The sequence below is a fragment of the Muscardinus avellanarius genome (assembly GCF_963383645.1).
Source record: "Muscardinus avellanarius genome assembly, chromosome: 2".
Taxonomy (NCBI): domain Eukaryota; kingdom Metazoa; phylum Chordata; class Mammalia; order Rodentia; family Gliridae; genus Muscardinus; species Muscardinus avellanarius.
In genome coordinates, this window is record NC_137787.1 from 30301823 (window position 1) to 30320544 (window position 18722).

The following is an 18722-nucleotide window of genomic DNA, read 5'->3' on the forward strand; positions in this document are numbered from 1 at the left end:
ACATAGCACCTGTCCCTGAGAAGAACACATTGACAATTTTGATTACCTTTGAGAACTCAATTAGGCAGAGTAAGCTATAAAATAAAAGCATAGGGATAGAATTTCGTTCACCATTTCGCTCAACTAAAAGAGTAAAGACTCTTTTCACTTTGGTGGCAACAACAGCTTTAGTGAATCAGAGCAACCCGAACCTACCAGAAAGAATGAGAGTCAATCATTCAGCCAACCCCAGCGACCAGGGGGAGGGAGAGCGCGGAGCTTGCAAATCCCCTTACTCACCGGAATGGGCCCTTTTGTGTGATTTCCTGTGGAGGCAGCAGTCAGGGTTGCTATATATACAGCAACGTTCCCCAGAGCCACACAGCACTGAGAGAACATCTGCGGCTAACTCTCGCCAGAATGGGAAAGGTAAGTCCTGGGCACCTGCGGCTCCACCTCTGTCCTTAGGCAGCATCCCCCTCCGTGTGGGCAAATCGCTCATGCTGCAGGCCTGCCTTTGCAGATCACCTTCTACGAGGACCGCGGCTTCCAGGGCCGCTGCTACGAGTGCAGCAGCGACTGCCCGAACCTGCAGTCCTACTTCAACCGCTGCAACTCCATCCGCGTGGACAGCGGCTGCTGGATGCTGTATGAGCGCCCCAACTACCAGGGCCACCAGTACTTCCTGCGGCGCGGAGAGTACCCTGACTACCAGCAGTGGATGGGCTTCAGCGACTCCATCCGCTCCTGCCGCCTCATCCCCCAGGTGAGTGTGGCTCTGTCTTTTATGGGTCTCTGAAAATAAAAACCATTTAAAAGCATTATTAACTTGGGTGGGGGTGCAGCTCTGTGATAGGACATATGCTTAGTATATGAGGCCCAGAGTTCCATTTCTGGGACCAAAAGCAAAAAGAACATTTATCTTAAACATTATCTTCAACCAAATAGTTTCAACTAGAAGGCAAGAACTAGAAATGACATCTAGTGTATACAGCCTAGTGTAGCAGAAACTCTGAGATGGTTTTTTTTTTATCATGTTCCAAGATTTTACATTTTAAATACAATAAAAAATTAAAAGACCAAAGACTAAACAAGAAAAGGCCGGATATAGGTAAAATTAGATTTATGATCTATCAAAGCTATAATTTCTTAGTGTTCATTCCAATCCAGAAGGTCAGATCTCCAGCATATGAAATTTTAACACTGGGCATGATAGTGTATGTCTGTAACCTCAGTATTTGGGAGGCCAAGAGAGGAAGATCACAGGCTTAAGACCAGCTTCAGCAATTTAGTGAGACTTTCAACAACCTAGCAAGTTGTTTCAAATAAAAAATAAAAGGGCTGTGGGTGTCACTCAAATTGAGAAAGCCCCTGGGTTCAGTGTAACACACACACACACACACACACACACACACACACATCAATACAATATGAAAAACATTTTGATTTTTAAAAATTGGCTTTTTTGGCCTTACTTTTCTACTTGATTATTCTTCCTCTATCTTCTGATTTCTGTTCAAATATAGAGGTCAGTACAAATTAGTTCACTTAGAGGAAAAAATCGGGGGAATTACCAAATTCAAAACTAAAGTTTGAGGTTCAGTCTGTCGTGGGGAGAGACTGACTGATTACGTGATTACAGATGCTGAGGGAAATGGATACGCTGAGACTAACAGGCCAGGAGGGTTTGACATTTGAACTGAAACTGAGGTCCTGAAAAACAGAGATAAAGGGAACACATCTCTTTGATGATCCTCTGCTCCACTGCATATAAGAAAATCATTCTGATAACCTTATAGAAATTGGCTAAATGATGTTACCTTTTTTTTTTTGTCCAGGAAATAGTAATACCTTTTTAACGAGAGCAATTTAGCAAATGATATGTTTCTAATGATTCTCACTTCTCCCCTTTGAGAAGGGCTGAGACAGCAGACACTAAAATGATGTGATACATTTTATTTTGCACAAATTTTAACTCCCAAGGATGGAGCCTGGTAGATAGACTTTGAAGAGCTGCTGAACTCTCTTCCTCCCTATGCCCATGAATCACTGGATTAGCAGCAGGCCGTGGGAGTGGGAAGGCAACTCGATTCCCCGACATAGTTGTTCTGGAAACAAACTTGGATTCTGAGAATTTCTGGGTGGTTGTGGCCAGGAAGATGCAGGTTTCGTTTCTCTTGATATTTATTCATTGACTTTTCCTTTTCTGTCTACTATCCCAGCACTCCGGCACTTACAGAATGAGGATCTACGAGAGAGATGACTTCAGAGGACAAATGTCAGAGATCACAGATGATTGCCTGTCTCTTCAGGACCGCTTCCACTTCAGTGAAATCCACTCCCTGAACGTGCTGGAGGGCTGCTGGGTCCTCTACGAGATGCCTAGCTACAGGGGACGGCAGTATCTGCTGAGGCCAGGGGAGTACAGGAGATATCTTGACTGGGGGGCTGCAAATGCCAAAGTGGGTTCTTTCAGACGAGTCATGGATTTTTACTAAAAAGTATTCATTCTTCATTTTTCTTCTTTAGAATTCAATAAAGTATGTAGCTTATGATTCTGGCACTAATAGAGTCCTGTCTTTCTTGCAATCTATTAAACATTACTAAACAATCAAGTAGGCCAAACAGGCATGTATTTAAGAAGGGAAGCAACTTCTTATAAAAAAAATGTAAAGGATATACAATGATACACATATAATTCACTATTTTCAGTACTCTTCTAATGACTAAAACATGTAGGATTAAAGAAAATTAAAATATTGGGCTAAATCTGTGATTGTCCCACAAAGCTAGTTTGCAGCTACAAGGATGAATTAATTCTTATAGAAACACCTTAAGTTCTGTGCAACCTGTGAGTGTGTACACGTACATGTCCCCATGGCTCCCATTTAGCTGATGAGGGGTGCAGTTCTTAGCACCTAGATTGTTACCATAGCTTTAAAAGCAAACATGTCAGTCTTACCTTCCCCTTGTTCCTCTATGAGATTTCCAATTCGATTTAAGGTCATTTACCAAAACCACATGTTTAGGAAGAAACAAAGTCTCACATCATCTTAATAGGAAGCAATGTACTACATGACTTCTACACAGAAAATATTCCTAAATGAAAAATAAGCGATCTAAATTTTCTAGAGAAGTCTGTGTGACTACATATTTGTCTTCCCTTGGCTTTTCAAAATGGATAAAAGCTGCTAGTATAACTTATGATATAATAAGTTTTTAAAATAAGTGGATACAGAGCATGGTGGCACACACCTATGATCCTTGTACTTGGGAGGCTGAGATAGAAGAACTTCAGGTTTATTGCCAGTCTTAGCAACTTAGTGAGAGCCTGTTTCAAAATAAAAAATAAATAAAACAGGGCTAAGTATGTAGCTCAGAAGCAGAATGCTTCTGGAATAAATCTCCAGTGCTACACACACACACATACAAAAAAAAAAGTGAATGAGGAAATTGGGTCAGAGGATAAACAAGAGTAAGAGAGATAAGATGGAACCAAGAGTGAAGTTCAAACCCAGGTTGAGCGCTAAAAGATGCAATGCTAGGAGTAGATGTATCCAGATATTGATCCAGTAGCCAAGGCAGAGAATGAAACAAAACCAGTTCTATGACTCACAGAGTCTAGGAGACAAATATATTAATGATCAAGACAAGCCTAACCATCCCCCAAACTAACACCTAAAAGACAGTTTTCTTGTGGGTCCTAGTAAAGTGGGCATTGAGTAAACAACTTCCTCAGAAACACCCTGCAGGAATCAAATAAGGTGATTAGGGCTGTTTCTTGAGACCTTCACTAAGGAAATAGATGGCATCAGATCAAAATTTATTGGAGATATCTGATCCTTTGAGATTCTAATGAATTGGCTTATAAGCATGTTATCTGTTGCTTGATTAAGTCATTGCTGAGAGTGAAAGAATGTCCTATTAATAATCACACTGGGACAAGAAGCACAAGCCAGAATTGTTCTGGGAAAACTTAGATACATGGTCAGTCTAATATATATATATATATATATATATATATATATATATATATATATATATATATATATATTACATATGAAGTTTCCTTCCCTGGAAATGAATTCAATTTGGGGTTGGAAATATAACTCAGTGGTAGAGGGCTGGCCTGGCATGTGCAAGACTCTGGATTCTATACCTTGTAACACACACACACACACACATACACACACACACTTACTTTTTTTCTAAAGAAGCTTTAAACTCTCAACAGCAGTGTTAGTTTCCTAAAAAGGTTAATCAGAGTCCTCTGTTTGCCAATAATAATATATCAAACATGAATTTAAAAACCAAAAGCTTGGGGTATTAAATGTCATACTTTTTGCTCAGAAGACATAAAATCACAAACTTTAGGAATGGAAATTATCTTGAAATGCCTGAGCTATACATACACAAAATTAAAGTCCCTGGATTTCTTTGAACAAGTCATTATTCTTTAAAATTATTTGCTTTGATCCCTGGGGTCCAGGCAAAGAGAGAAGTGCCCCCCAATCCCAATATAAAGAGAAAGTCACCCGTGGTGAGTGATGAGAAAAGATTACACCCAAACTAACTCTTAATTCTATTTTTCTCCCCTCCTTCCTCTCTCTCTAGCACATGCTGGGATCTCAGAGAGTAGAATGAGAAGAGAGACCTCCACAGGATCCCACTCACCTCTGTACCACTAAGATGAACCAACAATCTGACAAAATTTCACTGTCAATTTATATTCTCTACACTCTATAGATACCCTACACACACTAGTATTTTCTGTATATCCTTATTTGTAACACTACATCCAGACTTAAATCTTTTTCTTCCTTTTCTTCTTTTTTCTCTCTTTGAACTTGCAATGTTTTCATGCCTATTCAATACTATTAAAGGCCCACAGAACAATGAAACTGGAGTATAATCTATTGTACAAAGGAGTACCAAGAACTGCTGTGTTCAGTTATGCCCCCAAAGAGTTCCTATAATGAGCTCTTTCTCCAATTTTCCTGCCCTGCTACCAGGGCTTATGTCTTGGAATTAGTATGTGTTATTTTCTCTTTCCTCCAGACCTTGGGAATTCAAAGTTTCTTCTTTGTGAACTTTGTTGAAGTTAAAGTGACAGTTATAACCACTTATTGCTTAAACAAGAAGAAATGTATTGCCAATGTGTTCAAAAAAATATGGGAGTCAAACAGAGGTAGGTCAATGATTACTCCTATTTTCTTGTCACTTGGTTTATGGTCGTCAAAGATAAGTTGAGAGCCAGTGTGGTGGCACACGCTTGTAATCCCAGTATTTGGGAGGCTGAGACAGGAGGATCACAATTTGCAGGCAGCCTCAGCTACTTAGTGAGGCCCTTTGCAACTCAGTGAGACCTTGTTTCAAAATAAAGAATAAAAAATAGGGCTAGGGATGTAGCTCTGAGAGAGAATGCCCCTGGGTTCCACCCCTAGTACCGCAGCGGAGGAAAATAAGTTGAGAAGGAGAAACAGAGTCTGGTCTCTTGCCCAGTCTCTTGTTTGGTAAATTTTGATCTACATGGTCACCACCAAACAACCTTTGTCCATGTAACCACGCATGCATATAATACAGATGCCACATTAGTTGCTAAAGAAGCAGACAAGAGGATTATACAATCAACTGCTAGCCGGACCTCAGACACCAGCAAGCAGTGGAAATTTCTGGTGCTACTGGAACACTGTCATTTCAGAAGACATAAAAATTAGACAGGGAAAATTACTACTGAGTCAAGTGTTTAGAGAACGACAAAACATTCCTGCTTTCTCCCATCTGCTTACTCATCTCTACTGCTATAAAGCCCATTAAATAGATGAAGCGTAGGGTGTTTGTTTCATTCTACACATTGACAGCTACAAATGCTGAACTTTGATATGAGTGTATATGCCTGTGTGTGCTGAGCATCTGAATAGGCCCCAGAGGCTATTACAATACATTTCAGACTAGAGAATAACATTCATAACATCCCCCAGGCACTTACTGAGTAAACTGGGTGCCAATCTGTTTTGTTAATTAGTGAGAAGACAAATTATAAAGATGGAATAGCCCCTGCTCTCATAGGGTTTCCTGTATCTATTCTTAGGGACTGATATCTAAACAAAATAATTAGATAAGTGACCATTACAGTGGTATAAACATGATGCTTGAGGCTCTAAAAGGACAATAATAAATTCAACCCAGAAGATTAGGAAGGTTCTAGAAATCTTTACAGTGGAATTGATGTTTGAGCTGAGCCTCAAAGAAAGGGTAAATTTTTTTCTGGGTGAATAATAGAGAATTGGTGTCTTAGTGATAAAGATCATTATGTTGGATAAACAAGAGCAACGTGAAAATAACCTCATGTATTTGGGAAATGACACGTGGCTCAGTGTGGCTGGACAGGGCTGGGCCTGGCTGCCATGCGAAGGCCTCGGCAGCTGGTCGTCAGTGGGGCGGGAGTCAGAGGAGTGTCCCAGGCAGATGAGCACAGGACTTGAAGTGTTTCCGTTCTCACCTCTCCAGCATCCTGGCAGAGGGCAGTGTGGAGGACGGCTGGACAAGGGGACTGAGATATGATGAGACCCCTACGTAAGGCAGCAGAGGGAGGCACGGAAAAGATCTGAAAAGAGCTGGGAAAGTCAAGATTAAGCCATTCTGAGATTAGACTATAATTCCATAATGTGCATTTTCTGACCTCTTTATCACTTTGCCTGTCTTACCAGTGCTGCCATTTTAGTGCCTGGTGTTTCTGCTTTGGTTCTCAAAGCTTTATAGAGCAAGGAAGACTACTACAAAGCAGAGAGTGTTTCTTTCTATAGGTTTAAAGAGAATCTTAGTAGAGTTACTAATAAAGCTTACCTAAGGATGTTTAAAACAATTTTTAAGCAGAAAAATAGAAGAAATAAATCAAAGTGTTTTTCAAAATTTGGTCCAAGAACCATTTGGTGCTGGTTAAAAATATATACAGATTCCAGGGGTCCTCCTGTCCTAAGAATGTAAAACCTTGGGAGAGAGTTGGAGTGGTAATTTGCATTCTTTTTTTAAAAAAGGTGATTCTTGTGTATCCAAGAGGTTGAAAACCACTAGAGGATTTCTTGTGTGTGTGTGTGTGTGTGTGTGTGTGTGTGTGTGTGTTGTTACTGGGGATGGAACCCAGGGTCATTCTACCTCTGAGCTACACCCCCAGCCCTACTTTTTATTCTTTATTTTTGAAACAGGGTCTCACTGAGTTGCAAAGGACCTCATTAATTAGCTGAGGCTGTCCCTGGATCATGATCCTCCTATTTCAGCCTCCCAAATGCTGGGATTACAGGTGTACGCCACAACGCCTGGCTCACTAGAGGATTTCTAAAGTCTCTTCCAAGCCTAACTTTTCTTTTAACCACAAAATAGCTTTGTAAGAAAGCTATTTGGGGCATAGTGGCACATGCTTGTAATCCCAGCACTTGGGAGGCTGAGACAGGCGGATCGCACAGGTTTGAAGCCAGCCGCAGCTACTTAGTGAGGCTCTCAGCAATTTAGTGAGACCCTGTTTCCAAATAAAGTATAAATTAGGTCTGGGAGTGTAGCCTGGAGGTAGAAAAGCCCCTGGGTTTCACCCCCAGTACCACAAAATAAAAGAAGAAGGAAGGAAGGAAGGAAAGAAGGAAGGGAGGGGAAGGAAGGAGAGGGAGGGAGGGAGGGAAAGGAAGGAAGGAAGGAGAAAGGAAGGAAGGAAAGAAGGAAGGAAGGAAGGAAGGAAGGAAGGAGTTTCTCAGGAGTCTTTGGGAAGATTTAAATATCTTTGAGAAAGAAACGGGCTGAAGTCGTCCTTAAAAGACATCGCTCTATTACTAGTTTCAATGTCATTAGTATTACTTGGGCTCATTTGTGCCAAGTATGTGCCAAACCCATGACATACACGGTCCTATTTTTTCATGCCAATGTCCTTCAGCTAAAACCACTGGGAACATGCCTGTCTTTACACACATTGGGTTTATAACTTATATACAGGGAGAGTACATGCTACAGGAAAGCCTGGAATGTTTTCCGTTGAAGGACGTTTGAAAGAACCTAGTCTAAGATTTAGACTTGGGTTGTGTGGTTTGAGGAAGGGTCTAAGAAGTGAGGGTTCAGTCTTTAAGATGTCGTCAGAAAGCAGGTTTGGTTTTTATGATTGTTTATCTCATTAGATCTTACTCATAGGAGAAGGAGGTTAGAGAGAGGATAAAGCCATCACTGATAAAGGAGGAACAGTGAATTATTTTGACAGGGGAGGAGGAGTCACATTTTGTGGGCGGCATGCTGACTGTTTTTGACTGTGCTTACCCAAAACAGTGAAGTGGCCTTGTTTTGTCTCATTTTATCATGGACTCAGAGTAACCTTGTCTGAAGTTTGTATTTCACGAGATTGTTTATACCTAACAGGGGAATACACCTCCTCTCTGGGAGAGCCAGGCCTGCTTCTGAATGTCAGAGGCTGCCCCCTCTCTTTTGCTTCCTCTCTTCCTTGCTTGGCATCATGCCATCTCCCACTAGGTAACTCCTGCTCTGAGAGGCCTGTGATTTGCCCAGTCCTGCTCAGTGGGCCTGGATTCAGAGAGCCTGAGTCTAAAGTGCACACTCTTGCCCAGGAGGTAGTACGGCCTCCCCCACCCTTGGAAAAAAGGAAGCGACCCACAAACTAAAGCACTTCTTAGCCTTGGGCCTTGTGACCACTGACACAATTTGCCCGGGTTCTTATCACAGGTTCACTACCAGAGGCTGATTTCAGGTTGCATACAGTACACCCCCCAAAGGGGACGTTAATAGTTATGTCTTAAAGCATAGAATCAGTTCATAACTAGACAAGATCAGATCTAGATTTGTGTCCTGCCCTCGACTGGAAAATCATAAAAAGAAAGAAAAATTAAAATTAAAAAAAAAGAACTGAGATAGACCTGTCCTCCCAGGCACGGTGGCACATGCCTATAATGCCTATAATCCAGCTACTTGGGAGGCCGAGACAGGTTCAAAGTCAGCCTCTGCAGCTTAGTGAGGCTCTCAGCAATTTAGTGAGACCTTGTTAACCTTGTTAAAAAAAAAAAAAGAAAGGCCTGGAAATGTAGCCTGGAGGCAGAATGCCCCTGAGTTTAATCCCTAGTACTCCCCCCCCCCAAAAAAAAATATATAGACTTTTATCTATAATACAGAGAAATGAGTCGGTGTTTGTAGTATTCGTTCTCAGAATCAAGGCCTCCTAGAAGTCTGGAGACACTCTGTAAGGGCACGGCTTTTTATCCCAAGAGACTCATAGATTCATGAGGTATAAGGGAATCATAGTGTGGAGACATGAATTTCAGGTCAAAAGTTCAGACTGACATGCCGATAAATTTAGAAAACACTTAGAACCCAAAGAAAATCAACACAAAGCAACACATACAGAACAGCGTTAGAATATACCAGAGAACGGGGACAACTGTGCAATCACTGCCACTGAATGCAGCACGTAAAAGCGAGCCATAAAATCCCCTGCTCACCCTCCTGGGCCCCTTTTGTGTAGTTCTTGCCAACGCAGCAGCCCTCCTGCTATATAGACCCGCTGCCGCCGGCCGGCCGCATCACACTGAACAGCACCGTCCGTGACAACCAGCCATGGGGAAGGTGAGCAGGACGCGAGTTAGACAGAAAGGGGGAACCGGTGAGGCCTGTGGGAGCAGGTGGTTTCACTGAGAATTCTTCTTCCTCTGCAGATCACCTTCTACGAGGACCGCGGCTTCCAGGGCCGCTGCTACGAGTGCAGCAGCGACTGCCCCAACCTGCAGACTTACTTCAGCCGCTGCAACTCCGTGCGCGTGGACAGCGGCTGCTGGATGCTGTATGAGCGCCCCAACTACCAGGGCTACCAGTACTTCCTGCGGCGCGGGGACTACCCCGACTACCAGCAGTGGTTGGGCTTTAGTGACTCCATCCGCTCCTGCCGCCTCATCCCCCAGGTGAGCTCTTGATTCCAGATCCTGCTGCCCAAAGGCCCTCACTGGATGTGGGTGTGAGCGAAGGAGGTTTGTTTTTCTTTTAAAAGTACCTACCAGTTAAATGGGCTTTAGATAGATTTGCCCAGATAGATACAGGCATGAAAACAGCAGATTCTCTGAAAGAACCCACTTAGAAGAAGTGTCAGTTGTTGTTGTTTTAATTTTTGCTATCTTTCGGTCCATCCGAAGTTGCTTGTAAAGCCGGGCGTGGTGGCACACATTTGTAATCCCAGTACTTGGGAGTACAGGAGGATCCCACAGGTTCAAAGCCAGCCTCAGCAGTTTGTGAGGCTCTCAGCAACTTAGTGAGACCCTGTTTCCAAATAAAATATAAAATAGGTCTGGAGGTGTAACTCGGAGGTAGAAGGCCCCTGGGTTCCATCCCCAGTACCACACACACACACACACACACACACACACACACAAGAGTTGCTGTAACAAATGTAATACCATAATGGGATAAAGAAGTAAGAGTTTCAAATGGAGAGCTGGTTGGGCATGAGAAGGTAGTGTTTCCAACAAGCTTATTATCAGTTATACTAAAGAAATTCCTAATGACTGAGTCAAATAGTCTCCACTCTGTACCAGGAAACAATGTAAACTAAACTGTTAATGCAGGCTGCTCAAAGGTAGTATGGAACTTTGGAACAGGTGACTTTTCTTAATTTGGAAAATCAGCTGCAATCTGGTTCCAAGTGACAAGATATTTTAAATCTTACTTTATTGGTAAATTTATATACATATAAATTTGGGAGATAATACTCTTATTAAAAGAATACTATGAGCCGGGCGTGGTGGTACACACTTGTAATCCTAGCATTTGGGAGGCTGAGACAAGAGGATCACGGTTCATGGACAGCCTCAGCTACTTAGTGAGACGCTTTGCAAATTACTGAGACCCTGTTTCAGAATAAAAAATAAAAAATAGGGTTGGGGTGTAGCTCAGAGGTATAATGCCCCTGGGTTCCATCCCCAGTACTTCAAAAAAAAAAAAAAAAGAATACTATGGCCCTATCAGTCTGAACCACATTATGACGTGAAACTATAATACACCAATAATAAAAAGCACATAAAAACAAACAAAAGAATACTAGTCAAACTAGTTTACATTTTTCCCTAAAATATAGGCTTGAGTTAACACAGAGAATTAGGAATCAAGATATTTGAGTCCTTGATGTTTGGGCCTTTTTAAAATTCTATGTTGTAGTAGAACATAGGAAATGGGCATACAAGTATTTGTTAAATGTTAGCAGAAGACAGGTCCATGCACAGCGCTTGCAGCAGCAATCTCTGAGTCTCCGATTTTACTTTAATGATCTCATGCTCCAGCCTCCCAAGTTCACCTGTTGTTTGATGAGATGGATTCTGGAAGGGGCTCACTTGCTTTTCCCCATCTTCCTTTTTGTGGACGGAGCAGACAGGCTCCCATAGGATGCGGCTGTACGAGAGAGAAGACCACAAGGGCCTCATGATGGAGCTGAGCGAGGACTGCTCCTGCATCCAGGACCGCTTCCACCTCAGTGAGATCCGCTCCTTCCACGTGCTCGAGGGCAGCTGGGTCCTCTATGAGATGCCCAACTACCAGGGACGCCAGTATCTGCTGAGGCCCCAAGAATACAGGCGGTACAACGACTGGGGGGCCGTGGATGCCAAGGCAGGCTCTTTGAGGAGGGTGGTGGATTTATACTAAAATAGGTTAACACTACCATTTTCTCATTTTGGAACCTAATAAAGTATTTAGTCTGTATTGTTGGCAACTGCTGACTTCTGTGTTTCTTTCTTTGTGTGCAAGTTAATCCATGGGTAAATGTTTTCCATAAAGGTTAAGAGATGAAAGGGGTCCAGTGCCTGTCATCCCAGCTACTCGAAAGGCTGAAGAAGGAAGATTGTAAATTGAAGGCCAGCCAGGGAAATTTATCAGAAACTTGTCTCAGAATAAAATAAAAAAAGTGTGGGGATGCAGTTCAGTGGCAGAATGTCCTTGAGTTCAATCTTCAGGAATGAAAAATGAAAAAGAAAGAAAGAAAAGTGAAGGGAGGAAGGAAGGGGTCTATACTTTAAGGTAAAGTGAGTTTGAACAAGTCTCAGAAGTTGGAACAGAAGGAAGATGAGCCTGTCTGAGAAAGAAAAGGACAGTCAAAGCCAGAGACACAGGAGAGGTGGGGTCACTGGGAAGGGAAGCATTCGGCTGAGGCCTTGAAGAACAGTATTCTAGAAGTTTCCTTCTGACCCCAAAAGCCATTGAAGGACACAAATGGCAAAATCAGATGAGTAGTGAGGGCAAGTCTTACTTGGCAAAGAGCCTACTCGACTATATAAGGAACTATCATTTTGTTTACTTCCAAACACTGTATTATAAAACTAAGTCCGGGGGCTGCCACCAATCACTGGCATGCCTGTGCAGAAAGGCCTCCACCTTTCTCTCAAACAGCTTCCATGGTGGGTGTGAGTGGTAGCTAGTACTGCAGCCCAGACATGTAGAAACACGTGGCTCTATCTGGTACCCAGCTAGTGAGGATGCATGAGAGATACACATAAATATTTTAAATAGCCTTGCTTGATATGATATACAACAAACATAAGAGCCCTTTAATTCCAAAAATAGCCTCAAATTTAAGGCACAATGAAGAAAGCCATACTTTCTAGAGCCCTTTAATTAAACTACTATCTGGTTGTTACAAGCAAAACTCCACAAAGTTTTCCAAAGAAAGAAAAAAGAAGACACAAGCAATTTAAAAAAATCTATCAGGACAGAATTAACTTGTTCTTAACTTGAAATTTTCCCTCCAAAGTAAAAGCTGCCTGTAAGCTTTCTATTTTAAAGATTCTAAAAAGAAAGAAGCAGAAGGATTCTGTTTATACTTGGTGAACACCTTTCTGGAATTCCTCCCTTGTTTATATACCTACTTCATGAAACACACTTCTTTCTTTACAACAGCGGAATCAGGCCAGGCACAGTGTCCTACACCTAAAATTCTAGCCACTGATGAGGCTGAGGCTGGAGGATCGAAAGTTCAAAGTCGGCCTAGGCAATTCAATGAGATCTGTCTCAAAATAAAAAATAAAAGTGGGGCACAGTGGTGCATGCCTGGAATCCCAGTATTTGAGGCCAGTCTTGTCAATTTAACAAGACCCTGTTTCAAAATAAAAAATAAAAAGGGCTGGAGATATAGCTCAGTAATAAAGCACCCCTGGGTTAAATTCTCAAAAAAGGGATTGTGCTGTACATAATTAGTCTGCAATTCTGTGTGTGTGTGTGTGTGTGTGTGTATGTGTGTGTGTGTGTGTATGTGTGTGTGTGTGTGTGTGTGTGTGTGTGTGTGTGTGTGTATGTTTTACTGGGGATTGAACCCAGGGGTATTCTACCTCCAAGCCACATCCCCAGCCCACCTTATTTTTTTATTTTGAAACAGGGATTCCCTAGATTGCTGAGAGTCTTGATACATTGCTGAGGCTGGCCTCAAACCTGCAATCCTATCCTCCTGTCTCAGCCTCCCATGTAGTACTGGAATTACAAGCATGCGCCACCACGCCTGGCTTGCAACTTACTTTAAAAATACAATATAACCCAGGCATGGTAGCACACACTTGTAATCCCAACATTCAGGAGGCTGAGACCGGAGGATCGCAGCTCAAGGAAAGCTGCAGCTACTTAGTGAGGCTCTCCGCAACTTAGTGAGGCCCTGTTTCAAAATAAAGAATAAAACCAGGCATGGTGACGCACGCTTGTAATCTCCTTGCTTGGGAGGCAGAGACAGGAGGATCGTGCAGGTTCAAAGCCAGCCATGCTGGCTTAAGAGACCCTGTTTCCAAATAAAAAAGTATAAAATAGGTGTCTGGGAGTGTAGCCCATAGGTAGAAGGGCTTCCAGGAACCCCAGTACCACCAAAACATAAATAAATAAAAATAAGTAAACAAAGAATAAAGAATAGGGCAAAGGGTGTAGCTCAGAGGTCGAATGCCCCTGGGTTCCATTCCCAGACCTGCAAATAAAATAAAATATAATGTGGCCGGGTGTGGTGGCGCATGCTTGTAATCCCTGCACTTGGGAGGCTGAGACAAGAGGATCACGCAGATTTGAAGCTAGCTTCAGCAGGCTTAAGAGACACTGTTTCCAAATAAAATATAAAATAGGTCTGGAAGTGTAGCCTGGAGGTAGAAGGCCCATGAGTTCCATCCCCAGTATCATCACCACAAAAAAAGAAGAAAAAAAATATATATATATATATTGGACATCTACTAGGTCAGAACCTCATTCTGCTTCACAGACAAGTGACACCCATTGTTTAGAGGCCCCTACATTATTGCACCTTATCTCCCTTGATGACTGGGCTTTTCCAATGTTGCTTTTATATTCAGTGCTACAAACAATATCATTGGACATGTACTCTTATCTTCACATGTCACAATTTCAAAAGAGTAGAGACCTAGAAGTGAGATTGCTTGCTCATAGTACACATATTTTTATATTAATAAACTATCAATTATTAGCTATGAGGGATCCTAACTTCTCTGAGATAGGATCTTTTTATCGAGCACTTACTATGGGCTTGGTATATGTACCACTGGGAATGAAAACCCACCAAAACTGCTGGGCATGGTGGCACACACTTGTAATCCTAGTACTTGGGAGGCAGAGACTGGAGAATCAGAGGTTTAAAGCCAGCCTTAGCAGCTTAGTGAGGCTCTCAGCAACTTGGTAAGACCCTTTTCCAATACAATATAAAATAGGTCTGAGGGCATAGCCCTTGAGGTAGAATGCCCCAGAGTATAACCCCTGAGGTAGAATGCCCCTGGGTTCCATTCCCAGTACCACACACACATACAAATAAAAACCCACCAAAATAAACAAACAAAGGGCATTGTCCCCAAATAGAAATAACATTAAATATTAACTAGTAGGATCTAATCACTTTTTAATTCACATACTCACCAAGTACTAAATAATACTAATAATAATTTTAATTTATTGAATACTTCAAGCAGTTTAAAATAATCTCATGACAAACTTGTTGGGAAAATAAATAACTTATTTGCATATTTCTCCTGTTTTGTGATTTTATTCCTTAACATTTTGGGAGGGGTAGTGTCTTCTTGGCCTGACATACATAGATGTTTAACACTTCCTTATATTCATTATCTTTCTACAATACTGTTTCTCCTCCTGCTCCTCCTCTTCCTCCTCCTCTTCCTCCTCCTCCTCCTCCTCCTCCTCCTTCTCCTCCTCCTTCTTCTTTGGAACAGCATCCCCAGTGAATAGAGTCCCAGTGACAGTCAGGTGACAGTGGAAAGGGTGTGGTGCAGGAGCAGGGATTTCTTGCCTTGAGCCCTGTATTTGGGGAGCAGGAGGCCAAGAGGGAGCTATTCACAGGGTTTCTCCCACTACCACCTCCAATTGACCCTCCTACCTTTTTTCCCCTCCTCCAGCCACATCTTAATCTCCTACCTTACTGACCTGATTCCCTTTTCTAGCCCACTGGTCTTGGGATCCAGGCAAATTGAGTCTCCCACTGTGCCCCCATTCTTTGGGGCTGCATTTTAATGATAATCCAAAACTGCCTGCTTCTTATGTTAATGTCATATAAGACTCATATAAATCTTTTAAGGAACAACTACAACAAAACCTAAAATAATCTAAACATTTTCCACATTTTTCTTCTTTAGAATTCCAAACAATACATGGTGGGGAACCAGGTTCCCATCCTTTTTAGTTAGTTTGTGCCTTTTTTGATGAATTACACATCTTTAGTGAAGGGTTCTGAGAGAAGTGAAGATTAAGGATAGTTAACAATAATGATGACAGACAAGGATAAAGATGCTTGGATAATACTGCTTTATTTGAAGTGAAATCCCATGTGACAAAGAAAAGGATAACAATTTTATAGTAGAAGATGTGTTAGTGAAGAATATTATCTTGAAGATAAAAAATTTAGCTCAATCATATAGGCAGCTTCTATCTTGGACAAATAAGCCTATGAGTTATAATACTTAAGAAAAAAACAAAAGCTATTTCCTTAGACTAAATAACATACCAGGTTCTCACAACTAGTCAAATGTAAGAACAGAACCCAGCTAAAGTTTGTCTAATGTCCTTAACTCTACATTGGTCCTAACTTGGAGAGTTCAATGAGGAATAATTTCTGAAATAATTCTAGAATAGAATTTGGAAGCATTAGACGAGGGCATAGATCCAACACTCCAACATATAGGCACAGGTAGATACTTCCTCAATAAGACTTCCCCAAACCTCAGGAAATTAAAACAAGAATTAATAAATGGGATGGCATTAATATAAACAGTTTCTATTCATCAAAGGAAACCATCAAGAGTTTAAACAAAGAGCCTACAGAATGGGAGAAAATCTTTGTTGGCTACTCTGATAGAGGACTAATACCTAGAATATACAAAGAACTTAAAAGACTTTACACTAAAAATAACTCAATCAAGAAATGGGCAATTGGACTACATAGACACTTCACACAAAAAGAAATACATATGGCAAATAAATATATGAAAAAATATTCAATATCATTAGTAATCAGGGAGATGCAAATTAAAACTACATTGAGATTCCATATAACCCCAATCAGAATGACAATTTAAAAAAAAAGGTAGAACAACAATAAATGCTGGCGAGGATGCAGGGAAATAGGAACTCTTCTACACTGTTGGTGGGATTGCAAATTAGTTTAGCCACTATGGAGATCAGTGTGGGGATTCATCAAAAAACTGGGAATGGATCCAACATATGATCCAGCTATACCACTCCTGGGTTTCTTTAAAAAGGAACTGAAATCAGGATATTATAGTAATATATACATATCCACATTTATAGCAGCACTATTTATTTGTTTGTTTGTTTATTTATTTATTTTTCAGTACTGGGGATTGAGCCCAAGAGCATTCTACCTCTAAGCTACAGCCTCAGCCAGCCCTGTTTTTTTTTTGTTTTTGTTTTTGTTTGTTTGTTTGTTTTGCGGAGGTTCATGAAACACCAGAAGAATTCAAAACTTTATTTATTGGTATGATCAAAGACTTTGGAAATAAAATTAGACAAAGTGTGCAGAATATAAAAGAACATATTAATAACGAGGTTGAATCCCTAAACAATAATCAAAAAGAGGCCCTGAGCAAAATAAAAGAAACAGTAGATGAAATAAAGTCAATAGAAAACAAACTGGCAAACTAGACAACATGGAAAATAGAATCTCACTCTTAGAAGACAGCTTATTTAAGGTTTACCCAAGAGTTAACAGTATAGAAAAGTCAATATAACAACAAAACCGGAATATTCAAGAACTCTGGAATTACATAAAAAGACCAAATCTAAGGATCATAGACATTGAAGAAGGTCAAGAAACAGAAACAAAGGGGATTGAAAACCTCTTCAGAGAAATAATTTTAGAGAATTTCCCAAATTTTAGAGGATCTAGTAGCATGAGAAGTTTATTGCAGTCTACCAGAATTATTGTGCTGTAGTCTGTGACTTAATATTACAAATAGTTTCCTTTTTGTGTTCAGTTTCTTTAAGTATTTTCTTTAGTGCTGGTTTGTTAGTCATAAATTCTTTTAGTGTCTGTTTATCTTGGAAAGTTTTCATTTCTCCATCAATTTCAAAAGAAATATTTGCTATTCTTGGTTGGAAATTGTTTCCTTTCAGGATTTGGAGTATATCATACCAGGCCCACCTGACTCTCATAACCTGTGGTGAGAAGTCTGGAGTAATTCTTAGTGTTTGCATTTAAATGTCTCCTGTCCTTTTGCTCTTGATGCATTTAAGATTCTGTCTTTGACCTCTATGTTAATTATTTTGACTGTTATGTGATATGGAGTAGTTCTTCTTTGATCTAGCTTTATTGGAGTTCTAAATGTCTCCTTTATGTGAATGTTCAGCCAGCACTATTTTTTATTCTTTATTTTGAAACAGGGTCTCACTAAGTTGTGGAGAGCCTGACTAAGTAACTTACAATCCTCCTGTCTCAACCTCCCAATTACTGGGATAACAAACATGCACCATCACGCCCGGCTAGCAGCACAATTTATAATAACCAAATTATGAAATCAACCTAGGTGTCCATCAACAGATAAATGGATTACAAAAACATGGGATAGGCACACAATGGAATCCTACTCAGCAATAGAGAACAAAATTATGCCATTTGCAGGAAAATGGATAGACCTGGAGAACATTATGTTAAGTGGGATTAGCCAGTCACAGAGAGTGAAAGGTCATATATTTTCTCTCATGACCAGAAGCTATGGAGTAATCAGTACCAAAAGGACTTCAAATAATGGCCAGGGAGGTGGTCAAGGGGAGGTGGGGAGTGGGGAGGAGAGGGAGAATTAATGAAGGAACCACTTCAATTGACATTATGTACATATGTGAGAATATGGATGCCAATCTCCATATCTTGTATGGGGAATGGGGGAAAAGGGAGAGAGCCGGGGGAAAGATCATCAAGGGGCATGTGTGTGCATACACGTCTCTATCACTATGAGCTACGTTATGATATGAGAATACAATGCATCAATAAACATATAAAAATTAAAAATAAAATAAAACACTCAGAAAGAAAAAATTCGGAAGGATTATACCAAGCAGACCCCCCATCCAAGGGATCACTGTATGTTTCACATTCTGTTTATCAAATGGTTAATTTTTATTTCACCAAGTAAAGACTTTTAAAACCTAAAAACAAATTTTAAATTTTTTAAAAACTAAAAGCATCTATTCTTATGTCATTTGATGAAAGAAAAGACATT

The 18722-nt window shown here is 40.8% G+C and overlaps 2 protein-coding genes across 4 annotated transcripts; both read left to right on the forward strand.

The window, feature by feature from the left end:
- Positions 1 to 399: 399 nt before the first annotated feature.
- LOC308258995 (gamma-crystallin B) lies at positions 400 to 2477 on the forward strand (the record flags this gene model as incomplete). 2 transcript variants are annotated; one of them, XM_080689659.1, is made up of 3 exons in its annotated part: positions 400 to 408; positions 503 to 745; positions 2205 to 2477. In XM_080689659.1, 3 exons carry the CDS (start codon positions 400 to 402, stop codon positions 2475 to 2477), a joined length of 525 nt encoding a protein of 174 aa, XP_080545785.1. The 2 variants fall into 2 exon arrangements, with proteins under 2 accessions (XP_080545785.1, XP_080545786.1); XM_080689660.1 differs by lacking the exon at positions 400 to 408 and having other exon boundaries at positions 623 to 742; positions 2202 to 2477.
- A 7102-nt stretch (positions 2478 to 9579) lies between these two features.
- On the forward strand, positions 9580 to 11649 carry LOC308259246 (gamma-crystallin C; the record flags this gene model as incomplete). Of its 2 annotated transcripts, XM_080690130.1 has the most annotated exons (3): positions 9580 to 9588; positions 9678 to 9920; positions 11374 to 11649. In XM_080690130.1, the coding sequence occupies 3 exons, from the start codon at positions 9580 to 9582 to the stop codon at positions 11647 to 11649; spliced, it is 528 nt and encodes a 175-aa protein (XP_080546256.1). The 2 variants fall into 2 exon arrangements, with proteins under 2 accessions (XP_080546256.1, XP_080546257.1); XM_080690131.1 differs by lacking the exon at positions 9580 to 9588 and having other exon boundaries at positions 9798 to 9920; positions 11377 to 11649.
- Positions 11650 to 18722: the final 7073 nt, after the last annotated feature.